The sequence below is a fragment of the Hemitrygon akajei genome, chromosome 11 (assembly GCF_048418815.1).
Source record: "Hemitrygon akajei chromosome 11, sHemAka1.3, whole genome shotgun sequence".
Classification (NCBI taxonomy): Eukaryota; Metazoa; Chordata; class Chondrichthyes; order Myliobatiformes; family Dasyatidae; genus Hemitrygon; species Hemitrygon akajei.
Genome location: NC_133134.1, coordinates 153,331,240 through 153,343,567, shown reverse-complemented (window position 1 = coordinate 153,343,567; position 12,328 = coordinate 153,331,240). Strand labels below are relative to the sequence as shown.

The 12,328-nt window shown below is 44.1% G+C and overlaps 1 protein-coding gene across 1 annotated transcript in view; it reads right to left on the bottom strand.

Annotated features, from left to right (window-relative positions):
• Nucleotides 1-12,328, bottom strand: part of lama5 (laminin, alpha 5) — a 322,932-nt gene that overhangs the window by 27,762 nt on the left and 282,842 nt on the right. Inside the window, exons 65-68 of the mRNA XM_073061956.1 lie at nt 10,728-10,887; nt 5,009-5,140; nt 2,218-2,366; nt 627-759 (exon numbers count right to left, since the gene is read on the bottom strand). Coding sequence (XP_072918057.1) covers nt 627-759; nt 2,218-2,366; nt 5,009-5,140; nt 10,728-10,887 — 574 coding nt within the window. The remainder of the gene's footprint in view (nt 1-626; nt 760-2,217; nt 2,367-5,008; nt 5,141-10,727; nt 10,888-12,328) is intronic.

The window sequence follows — 12,328 nt, the reverse complement described above, 5'->3', positions numbered from 1 at the left end:
CTCATCCGCATATGGAAAGCAGGTCATCACCATTATAAATGACTTCGGCATGATGTTAAACTCTACTCTTCCAACTCTGTCTGGTGACAGCAGTACCTCACTTTGACTGTTGTGCCTCTACTGGACTGTAGTCTGAAATGAGCGGTGGTCATCTTGCTCTCTGCCCACTGCTCTGGTAAGGAATGTGTCCAAAGGAACGATCTACCTAATGAGGCAGCATCATACAAACTGTACCCAAAAACCATCTGTGAACTGAATGCTCTCACACATGGAATGATTTCCTTATAGTCGTGTGAATGTCCAGAAGCAGGTGATGAATGGACAGATAAAAGATGAAAAGGGATTAGATTTGTCACACTTACAGCGAAACATACCATGAAATGCGTTGTGTCAAACCCATCAGTGAGGATTGTGCTGGGCAGCACGCAAACTTTGCTTGGCTTCTGGCGCCCACTTAATATGCCCATAAAAATAAGAAGATTACCCATACTCCCACTGTAAAAATCAGTCTAAGACTTTACCCATACTTCCAGTAAAAATCATCTAAGACTTTACTTGTTGCTAGCATTGCACCCCAACACCTTTCCATGTCTGGTCCGTGAGTGGATCAGAAGGTTAGGACTCACTAGGAGGTTAGGCGAGCACCCATAACTAACTCCAAGGGTCTCCTCTTTCTTCAGATCCAGGTTCTTGTCCAGTGCCTTCACCGTTCGCATGCAGCCTTTTATAGACCCTCCTGTGGGGAAGCGGTTCCTCAGACTGAAAGGGAGAATAATTTCAGTTAACTAAGGACAATCACAGGACTTCAATCGATCTCTGCTGATAGCAACAAAACAAAGTTCAGAAATTCTCATTGAAAGAGAGATATTTTAACACTGCGGTTGAAGAGATGTGAGGAGGAGGATCAGTGCGGTTTCAAACATCTGAGTGGACTTTTAAAAGACACTCGGACAAGTACATGTATCGGAAAGTTTCAGAGGGTTATGGGTCAAATGACACTGGCTTACGTGGGCCTCTTGATCAGCATGGACAACATGTACTGTTACTCTATGGCATGTAGTAATTGACAAATTTATTTTTGGGACAGTCCAAACATTTCTTTTCTAGTCATCTATATCACCGAAGTTGGAATAAACTAATGAATCTGATTTACTAAAAATAACGTGACAACACAAACATGCGAGAAATATGAGAAACAAGGATGAAACAGCTGATTATCTGAAGTTATTGTATTTGGCCCAGAAATCTGCAACAAGCTACGTCAGGAGATTAGGTGCAATTATGTTGATCCTCACTGGTCAGCACATACTATAAATACACGTAGCCAGGGTGCCTAAGAGTTTTGCACAGTACTGTAAAGAAGTTTTGTATTGCAATGCACTGCTGACACAAAAAAATAAATTCATGACATAAGTGAGTGATGATAAACCTGATTCTGATATGGGTCTCTTTTGTGGACTGAGAGTGGAAAGGGGGCAGGGAGAGGGGAATCATGGTTGCAGAAGAGGAGGGAGTGGGAAGCACCAGAGAGACATTCTGTAATGATCAATAAACCGTTGGGGGTATTTAAGGCAAAGATTGATGGGTTCTTGATCGGACATGGCATCAAAGGTTACAGGTAGAAGGCCGGAAATTTGGGTTGAGGAGCAGCAAAAAAAAAAAGGATTAGCCATGATTGAACGGTGGAGCAGATTCAATGGGCCAGATGGTCTAATTCTGCTCCTTTGTCTTATGGTCTAAACCAACTGTTTGGAATCAAATGACCTTGCCTGGTATATCAGGGCTGGGTGTGTCTGCACCTGCACCCCACCCCATGTTCCAGGCACTCCTTCTCTGCCACCTGTCCCACACCCCTCCCACAGCGCTCTACCCTCACCACTCCCAGCATCCTTTGCTTGCATGAGATTTACAAACTCGCTCTCCACTCCACGTTGACAAATACAGTACTGTACAAATGTCTTAGGCTCTCTGGCTATATATATGGACCTAAGACTTTGCACAATAGTGTTTGTAGGAAGCCAAAAGACAGGTCCAAGTGGGATGAGACGAAGAATTAAAGTGACAGCATTAGGAAGCTCAGGGTCTCTTTTGCAAACACCTATATGTTTTTTAAGGAAAATTACAGAAGTGCAGAACTGAAGACAGGTCCAATGAGTACCATTTTTAGGTGAATTTTCATATCAGCTGTATCTTTAACCCCTAGCCATTGACCCTTACATCTCTGGGAGGATTTCTACAGGAACACCACCGAGATAGTATTCGGAAAATGAAATACGTGATTGATTCTGCTCGGAAGCAAAAACAGTTTTCCTGTCCATGCGCACGTAAATCTTCATTTTCTTGAGAAACAGCAAAATTATCTGGATCTGAAAAAAAGAGAACCATTCATTCAGCTTAAAAGATGGTTAAGGACAGGGTGGAATTGTTTGAGACAAAGTATAATACTCCAAAAGACTGATCTATTGTAATCAAAGCCCCTAGTCTGCCTGACAACTGATTCAATTACCGAAAATTCAATCACTTGAGTTAGCATTACAGGGGTCTGAAGTATGATTTCAAAGTAATTTTATTTTTAAATCAGTACATTATGCTCAGATACAAATTATGATGGTAGTGCAGCATTAAGGTATTTCAGAAAAATTAGTTATTAATACATTCAGTGCTTCACGCGATTTAGCGTTAGTTTAGCATTAAGCTCTTTGTTGGTCAAGGAAAGTCCTTTGAAATTTCACTGGCAGGAGGGACTTCTCTCCCTCACTAGTGAGACAAAGCCTGTCTCAGAGACTGAAGCGTTGGGCTGGACAGTAGTTTCTAGATGGAATGGGCTCTTTGAGGACTTTGTTACTGCTTGCATGATGGGGGGAGGGGTCTGTGCTTTTACCAGAGCATGTGGGGTGAGGGGGAGGGGGAGGGTTCATGCTTTTCTTGCTGCTTGTGCGTGGGAGGGGGAGGGGGTTTTGGCGTTCTGACATTTCTGTCATTCATTCTTTGATTTTTGTTTTGTTTTGTTTTGTGGATGTCTGCAAAGAGTAAGAATTTCAGGTTGTACACTGTCTACATTCTCTGATCCCAAGCTGGACCTTTGAAGGAAAAGAAACAACTACAAGCTGTCCATGCCAAGTGGCGTGATGGGATAGGGAGTGATTTCCACCTGGGGTTCACTCTCTCTGATTACACAGCAACGTGATCCCTATGGTAACAGAAGGGATGAATTGATGGCACTGTCCACGTGACAGATGTACAGAGCATCGGCACATTGTGTACCTAACTCACTTTTTACACAAACATACCCTGGTGAGGGCAACTGGGCAACAGTTCGGAGGATGTGAATACCTGCGTTTTCTCAAAAATTAAATTTATATTTGGATCTTCTATCACCAGCACAAACCACTACATAATATGTGTTAAATATAAACAATGCATCAGAGATTATAAACTTATCTGCTCAAAACAGCTGAAAATAAGACAAGTCTAAAATGGAGTCGGAAAAGGCAAACTGGTGCCAGTGACTGATGTGATTAATGGCGACATCCCTCAGACAATTCACAAAACTACATATTTCTCTCCTTCTTTTAAATATACTCTGTACTGATCTATGCGTGTGACTTACACTTTGATCATGTTTTTTCTGGGCTGACTGAGAACTGAGTACGCGGCCTAATGGTGGAGCACGAACCAATCTCACGATTATAGCGTTGAGCAAGATTGAAATGAGCGAAGACGAGAAAAGAAGGTGAGCAGGTACTCAGAGCCGTCTGCCTGCAGTTTACTGGTCTCCCTCTCGCTCACTGCTGCTGGGGGAAGGTGCAGGAGACTCGGGTCTTGGGCAAGGTCTGAATGGCGTGGTTTGTGAATTGGACTTGTTTTTAAGAGAACTCTGCAGTTCATGTCATATGTATCTCTGGTTTCTATTTACAACTTATTTTCAAATTGCTACTTTCACTATTTCGATCGGGACACTTTGACGTGGATTGGTTCTGCAGCCTGTATAAAGACACAACGCTTAATTGAACTGACCTGAACTAAACTGGACATTCCGAGACTGTTTCAGGGACTCTGCGGTTTGATGTTTAATATTCTGTCTGTTATTTGCTTGTGTTTTTTTTTGCTTTTGCATGATTTGTTCTTTTTTTTTGCGTGTTGGGAGTTTGATGTTTCCTTGAATGGACTCCATGGTGTTCTTTGTTTCGTGGTCGCTTGTGGGAGGACGAATCTGAGGTTGCATACTGCATAATACTTTGATAATAAATGCACTTTGAGTAAAACAGTCTCAAAGAAAGGTTCACCCAGATGCGATAGAGTGGAATTCTGCAGCAATTTAACTGTTTGATGGTCATTTTTTTTCTGGAAGTCTCTTCCTCAATCCTTTTACCCTTTTTGTCCTATGGATTCTCCCTCCTCTCTGAAACTCTGGCGCTTCGAACGAGCCATCATGATTGGTTCTCACCTCCCCCCTCAGGCTTTGAGATCAGTTCATTCATTTACAAAATATTAAACAGAAGCTTGGATTCATTCCAGGAGCCATCCAGTAGCAATTTCCCATGCAGTGGTCGAGGACTTTTGCTTCGGAACATCCTGCCCATTTTCATTGGAAGACTTGGCAGAATACATAGTGCCTTTATGCGTACTTGTTCCTGCAGAAACGTGGCTCCAGGAACCATCAGCCTTCAAGGCCATGCCACTCAGTGACTTGTGCGTTTGTTATTTTATGACTGTATGTGTTATTGTAACTAGACGTGCTGTGTGCGACTGTATTTATTGTGATCTGCACCTTCGCCCTGGTGGAATAATGTTTCATTTAGCTGTATGCACGTTGTGGTCGAATAACTATTAAACGAGCTTGTTCTGTCCCTTCAAAAGCAATAACTCAGAACAGTTGGTGTGGCTTAAATTAGAAACTACATGGTAAACACTGCTTAGTTTACCTTATGTATTCCATTTGCTTTAGTGTGCTTGGTGGTGATAGTTAAGGCTCTTTATCCAGTTACCTTCATTATATAATAGTTACCTGGTGCGGTAGTCCATCACTGATGACAGATCGCTGGCTTTGATTGTTACCATTCATGGTGTTTAGCTGCCCGTTTAAGTCAAAGTACAGCGCAAGCTTTCCATTCTCGATGGCTAAGCAGAAGTACTTTTCCTATAAAAAGAAAGACCTGATTTAGATGTAGCCAGGAACAATACGTTCTTTCCAAAGGACTGAGCAAGACGCACAGAATGCTGGAGAAACTCAGCAGGCCAGGCAGCGTGTATGGAGGGGAATAAAGAGTTGATGTATTGGGCCAAGACCCTTCAACAGGGCCGGCCCATTATTCTGTCATTCTTTAAGTCTCACACTGTATTGTGGTCAATACGTAGGATATAACAACTGCACTCGGCACCTCGCTTGTTCCCTGGCATACTTCCTGATACTATCTCCCAAAACACCGGTTCCTATCCTGGGCCACAGGTACAGGAGGTTTTAATAGAATTGAGATGATAGGCAGAAAAGCTCATAAGAAGTAATAAAAACGTATATTCCAAATGGCAGCTACTTCATTAGTGAGGTGTGTGGAACAGTGTTTTGGTCTGACTCTTAACCCATCCTCAGCCCTTTTCTGATATATGGAGACAGAACTGGTGCTGCTTCCTGCAATTGTGTAGAAATCTTATTTCATTATGTTGCTCCAGGATTTCTCCTGTTCTCACTTTTATAAGGTCCATTCTTTTCTGAATTTCTCTCTCTCAGGGGTCACATAAATTACAAGACCACAAGATCCAACGAGCTGACTTGATTTCTCCCCCTGCCATTATTCCATTTCATTTTTCTCACTTCGCTGTCTCCACCTGTTCTGCCACTTCGCACACAAGATTCCGCAGATGCTGGAAATACAGAGCAACACACACTAAATGCTGTAGGAATTCGGTAGGTCAGGCAGCACCTATGGAGGGGAATAAACAGCTGAGGTTTTGGGCCAAGATCCTTGCCTTCCCCCCACCATTTTCTTATGTCTTCTTCCCTCTTTCTTTCCAGTCTTAATGAAGGATCTCAGCCTGAAACATCAACTGTTTAATTCCTCTCCCTGGATGCTGCCTGACCTGCTGAGTTCCTACAGCATTTTGTGTGTGTTACTCTGTCACTTCACAGACGTCTCAGAGGTAGCTTCCTATTTCCTCAATCACAGCTTTCCTTCCATCACAAGCCCTTGATTGTTCTGGAGGTCTTTCTCAACACCCTCCCATCTTGTCCATAATGAAGATACCCCTCTGTGGCCCTCACTCTCCACCCAACCAAGCCCTGCCTCCAAACAATCACCCATCAGACTTCCTGCCACCTTTACTAAGAAGTAACCACCAAACACATCTTCTCCTCCATGTCCTGCTGAACACAGCCATCTCTGGCAGCAATGTCCCTCCTCACAGCACTTCTCCATGTATCTGCAGAGCTGCAACACTCACTCTTTCAACCCTTCCCTTCCCACCATCCAGGTAGCCAAGCAGTCTTTCCAGATGGTACACTGCATTCGATACTCAGCGTATGGTCACCCTTACACCAGAGAAACTCAATGCAGATTGAGTGACCATTTTGCAGAACCCTGTTCTCTGAGCTTCCAGTCGCCTCTCATTCCATTCTCCATTTACTTCATTGCTTATATACTTATTGAGATTCAGCGAGAAGTAGGCCATTCTGACCTTCGAGCTGTGCTGCCCAGCAATCCCCTGATATAATCCTAGCTTAATCATAGGATAATTTACAATGACCAATTAACTGGCCAACCGGCATGTCTTTGCACTGTGGGAGGAAACCGGAGCACTCTGAGGAAACCCACGCGGTCACAGAGAGAACGTACAAACTCCTCACAGGCAGCGGCAGGAACTGAACCCATGTCGCTGGCATTGTGATAATCACAATGCTACTGCGCTGCCCCTCTTACTGATGGCTGCCTACATCACTTGAGTACTCATTTCAGTCGCAATGTAAACTCGAGGAGCGACATCTCATGAATTTCACGTCACATGTGCAGGGTCAACCCACGGAAGGTTGCTGGACCAGACAACATCCCTGGTAGAGTGCTCAGAGGATGTGCAGACCGGCTAGCAGATGTTCTCACTGACATCTTCAACATCTCCCTGAGCAGCGCCACCATTCCAACGTGCTTCAAGGCTTCCACCATCGTCCCCGTGCCGACAAAGTCTTCAGTGTCCTGCCTAAATGACTACCGTCCCGTTGCACTTACATCCATCATCATGAAGTGTTTCGAGAGGCTCGTCATGAGGCATATCAAGACCCTGCTGCCCCCCTCACTGGACCCCCTGCAGTTTGCGTACCGTCCCAACCACTCAGCAGACACCATTCCCATCACCCTCCCCCTGGCCCTAACCCACCTGGACAAAAAAAAAGACACATACGTTCAGATGCTGTTCATAGACTTCAGTCCTGAAAAACATTGTCTCATTTTTACTATGTACTGTACCAGCAGTTATGGTCGAAGTGACAAGAAAAGTGACTTGACTTGACATGCCAATGATAATAAACGATTCTGATTCTGATCTCACTCTTAGTTGTACTTGTTGTCGACCTCTAGACTCAATATCAAATCTAAAGACTTTAGCTCACTTCCTTTCTACCAGGATTGGACAGTTTAATTTTTTAATATTTTTTATATTTTTTTCATATTATTTTCATTTTTTATATTTTTTTTCATCGGAGCATTCAATGAAAAGCATGGGTTGTGTTAACAGCCGAGACCATCCGAGGATGTGTTGGGGCAGCAAGCACTTTGGCCACCAACATAGCATGCACACAATGTTCAGCAGAACAACAAACAGCCAACATACACCAAGCAACAACAGAACAAGCCCCTAACCACCGTCCCCCTACTCACACGTAAATGTGCTTACAACCTCCAGTCTGAGCCTCCGATCTCCAGACCGTGGCCCCAGAGTCGCAGAAATCGGTCTAACCTCCAAAATTGCCAACTGAAGGACTTTGACCTTCAGTAAGGTTAATAGCTGTGATAATGAACTCAGTTTTTCCCCATTCTACACTGCCACTGCCATTATCTGCTACATATTCCCAGCATTTTCCTTTATACCTTCAGCAGCACGAATCTCAAGACTGTAGGGAAACAGGAGCAGGAGAATTTTGTTCGGCCCTTCAAACCTGCCCTACCATTTGATATGATGGTGGCTGACCTGACTCCAGGCCACATCCCCTCTTAGACCAAAAGATACAGGAGCTGAAACAGGCCTTTCTGCCTACGAAGCCCACTCCATCATCAGTCACAGCTGATTTATTTTCCCTTTCAACCCCATTCTCCTGCTTTCTTTCCGTATCCACTGATGCCCTTGCTAGTCAAGAACCGATTGATCTTTGCTTTAAATATACCCAATGACTTGGCCTCCATAGCCATCAGTGGCAATGAATTCTGCAGATCCACCACAAGCCGCCTAATAAATTCCTCCTCATCTCAGTTCTAAAGGGATGCTGTGCCCTTGGGTCCTAGACTCTCCCACTACTGGAAATATCCTCTGCACGTCCACTCTGTCTAGATCTTTCAATACTTGGTAGGTTTCAATGAGATTCTCCCCTCATTCTTCTAAACTCCAGCGAGTACAGGCCTGGAACTATCAAACATTGCCCATATGTTAACTTCTCTGAACCCACCAATGCCAGTACATCCATAAGGAGTCCAAAACTGCTCACAATACCCCAAATGAGGTATGACCAATGCCTTGTAAAGGCTCAGCATTATATCCTTGCTTTTACATTCCAGTCCTCTCAAAATGAACGCTAACCTTTTATTTTCCTTCCTCCTCTATGCCACTTCCCCATACAACACAATTCTCAACCTGCGGTCTGCAGCTTTTATACGACCCTTTGTTCCTTTTATCTAACCTCCCTTGTTATTCCATTAAGCATATTAAGCTCTTGCACCACTATGTCAATTACAATCTTGGTTCTATCCATCTTCCCCCATATCTCTGCAACTGAAAACTAACTCATTTTCTCACTCCCAGTTCTGATGCAGAGTCTTTGACCCAAAACATTACTTTTTAAAAAAAAAATCTTCCATCAGAAAGGGGTTTGGAGTGGAGATAAGTCTCTATCAAGGGAGATGTGAGGCGCTCTTTCTCTCCACTAGCCTGCAGGTCACCCTTAGGAAAGGTGTAGCACCTACTTAGCCCCCGATCAGGGTCACGTGAAGCCGTGGGAGCAGGTGATGAGTGGTTGTATGAGCAGCTGGTGCATATCGCAAATCCTGGTTATGTGACCACTGACACCAGGCCGACAATCTCTGAGGAGTGGTTGCTATTGGCTGGGGTGACCATTCTTGTAAAGACACGGCCCAGAAAGAAGGCAGCAAATGGCAAACCACTTCTGATGAAAAATTTGCCAAGAATAGTCATGGTCACGTAGAACATGAATGCTCATGTCATTCGGCACAGACTAGAAGGGCCGAGATGGCCTGTTTCCGTGCTGTAATTGTTATATGGTTATATATGATGTGGCAATAATAATGATGATCCCTCAGAAAAGGAATCTCTGGGTAGTATATACTGACATATATGTACTTTGATTATAAATTCACTTTGACTTTAACACCATCCCAGTGTTTCCCTTTGTGCTTTTATTCTAAATTTCCAGCATCTGCAGTTTGACGATTGTCACTGTTCACCTATGATTTTCACTGAGCACATCTACGTGAAACGCTGTCGTAGGAGAGCAGCGCCCATCACCACGGGTTCTCACCATCCGGGCCATGCTCTCTTCTCACGGCTGCCATCAGGTAGAGGGTGCAAAAGCCTCAGGACTCGCACTGACAGGTTCAAGAACAATTACTACCCCTCAACCATCAGGCTCTTGAACCAAAGGGGATAACTACACTCACTTCTCCATCAGTGAAATGTTCCCACAACCAATGATCTCTTTTTAAGGACCCTATCTTATTATCTCATGTTCCCATTATTTATTACTATTTATTAATATCTGCATTTGCAGAGTTTGTTGACTTCTGCACTCTGGTCGATCTTTCATTGATCCTGTTATAGATACGATCCTATAGATTTGCTGAATACGCCCAGAAGAAAATGAATATCAGGGCTATATGTGATAACATATATATACTTTGATAATAAAATTTACTTTGAACTTTGGAGTGAGAAGGTTGGGAGAGAATCTCTATGAAAGTTTACTTTCATAGCTTAAACAAAGTTTACTTTGTTTTTATGTAGTTCAGTGTAGTTTTTGTACTGTTTCATGTAGCACCATGGTCCTGAAAAACGTTGTCTCATTTTTGTACCAGCAGTTATGGTTGAAACGACAATAAGAAGTGACTTGACTTGACTTGGGACTTCATTCAACTACAGTGTATTTCAATTCAGTTTAAAAGCTCACCTTTCTAGAAAATAGGCTGAACAGTGCAGTTCACTTTGGACAGTCACTACAAAATGATAATACATGCATCTCAAAATCCTTCCTTTAATATGAAATATTTTGGGGCATGTGATTGAAAACCCAGCTCAGTTTCTAGAAATGAAAATGTTTCTGGATTTTCTGTTCAAGATTCCAGTCCTTTGCCCAGAGTCCGCGGGTATCTTACACTCAATTCCAACACGATGACACTTTCTGCACAGAGAGCCGTGCGGTGCTGGGTGCACAACCAACCAGCAACCAGACTGCATCTGGTGTTTAGGATTTGGCAGGATGCTGGAATCGAACCAGGGGGCAGAACACCCAGACTCACCTCTTTCTGCATGAAGAAAAGGATGCCGTTATAGGAAGTGATGCGAACCTCTTGCTCGAAGCGAACCACAGTGGAAGATGAGCCTGGCAGCCCGATTCTGGCATAGCCAGTGCCTTCAAAGTACGAACTGTCACTGTCTGGACCCTGAGTGGATTTGTACCTGTAACAAAACACACAGAATCACTCAGTAAAAGCAGGAGCCATAGTGCCATAGAACACTACAGCACAAAAACAGGCCCTTCGGCCCACCTAACACATGCCGAACTATTAGTCTGCTTGGTCCCATTGGCCCACAACAGGACCACAGCCCTCCATACCCCTCCCATGCATGTACATATCCAAACTTCTCTTGAATGTTGAAATCGAGCCTGCGTCCAGCACTTCCACTGGCACCTCGTTCCATGCTCTCACCACCCTCTGAGTGAAGAAGTTCCCCCTCAGGTTCCCTGTAAACATTTCACCTTTCACCCTTGACCTACGACCTTTAGTTCTCGTCGCACCCCAACCTCAGGTGAGAAAGCCTGCTTATGTTTCACCTGTCCGTACCCCTCAAAATCTGCAAATATTTCCTTCTGAGATCCGATTTCCCTTGGTTATTGCTCTGTTCACAACCATGGCTCCAAGCACATAAAGTGGTGCCGTGTGGTTATGCAGTCACAGTCAACATGACAAAGGACACAGACGGCTGAAAGACAATGGGTGAAGCAGCGCGGACAACCAGCGTCGAGGTTTTAGCGCAATGCTCATTCTTCCGTTCTGATGTACAGTGATGTGTACAGATATGTAGCTAGGGTGCCTAAGACTCTTGCTCAGTACTGTAGTCATTTTATGAAAAACAAATTTCATGACATGCGTGAGTAATGATAAACCTGATTGGGGACTGAGAGTGGGAAGAAGGCAGGTAGAGGGGAATCATGGTTGGGAAAAGGGGAGGAAGTGGGAAGCACCAGAGTGACATTCTGTAATGATTAATAAACCAATTGCTTGGAATCAAATGACCATGCCTGCTAAATCAGGGCTGGGTGTATCTGCACCCATGCCACCCTCTGCTCATTCTCTGCCACCTGTTCCACGCCCCTCCACGGCTCTCTTGCCCCTTCTCCTGCCAGATTTACAACCTTGCTCTCTTTCGCTCAGGTTTGCTGCATCTGCGGTTTCTCTGAAAGGTGAAGCTGGCATCTTTAGGGTGTAGATTTCATGAAATGCCCATTGCAATGTTTTTATTGGTTCCCAGCTCCAGCAGCCTGGCTTCCAGGGCTAACTGCACGGCGTCTGCATCCCCTGTAACTGGGTGCGTTCTGCCCGGGTGCTCCTGTTCTTCCCCACACCCAGACGACCCCCTGGTTTTACATTATTTGGCCTCTATATGGTGTGAAAGCTTGTGAGAGACTAAGTTACAGGGAGTAAGAGATTGATGAGAATGCTCTGGGATCTGGTATCTGAGCCACTGATGTTGTAAGGAAAGGCTAAAGACTTCTACCCGTGCATCTCAATAACTACATGGCTAATTTTCTCCGTCATCATTTGACCAAAATCTAACTATTATTAAATCTGGCTCCTCCAAACATAATATTAACTGTATATCTGTACAGTTCCACCAA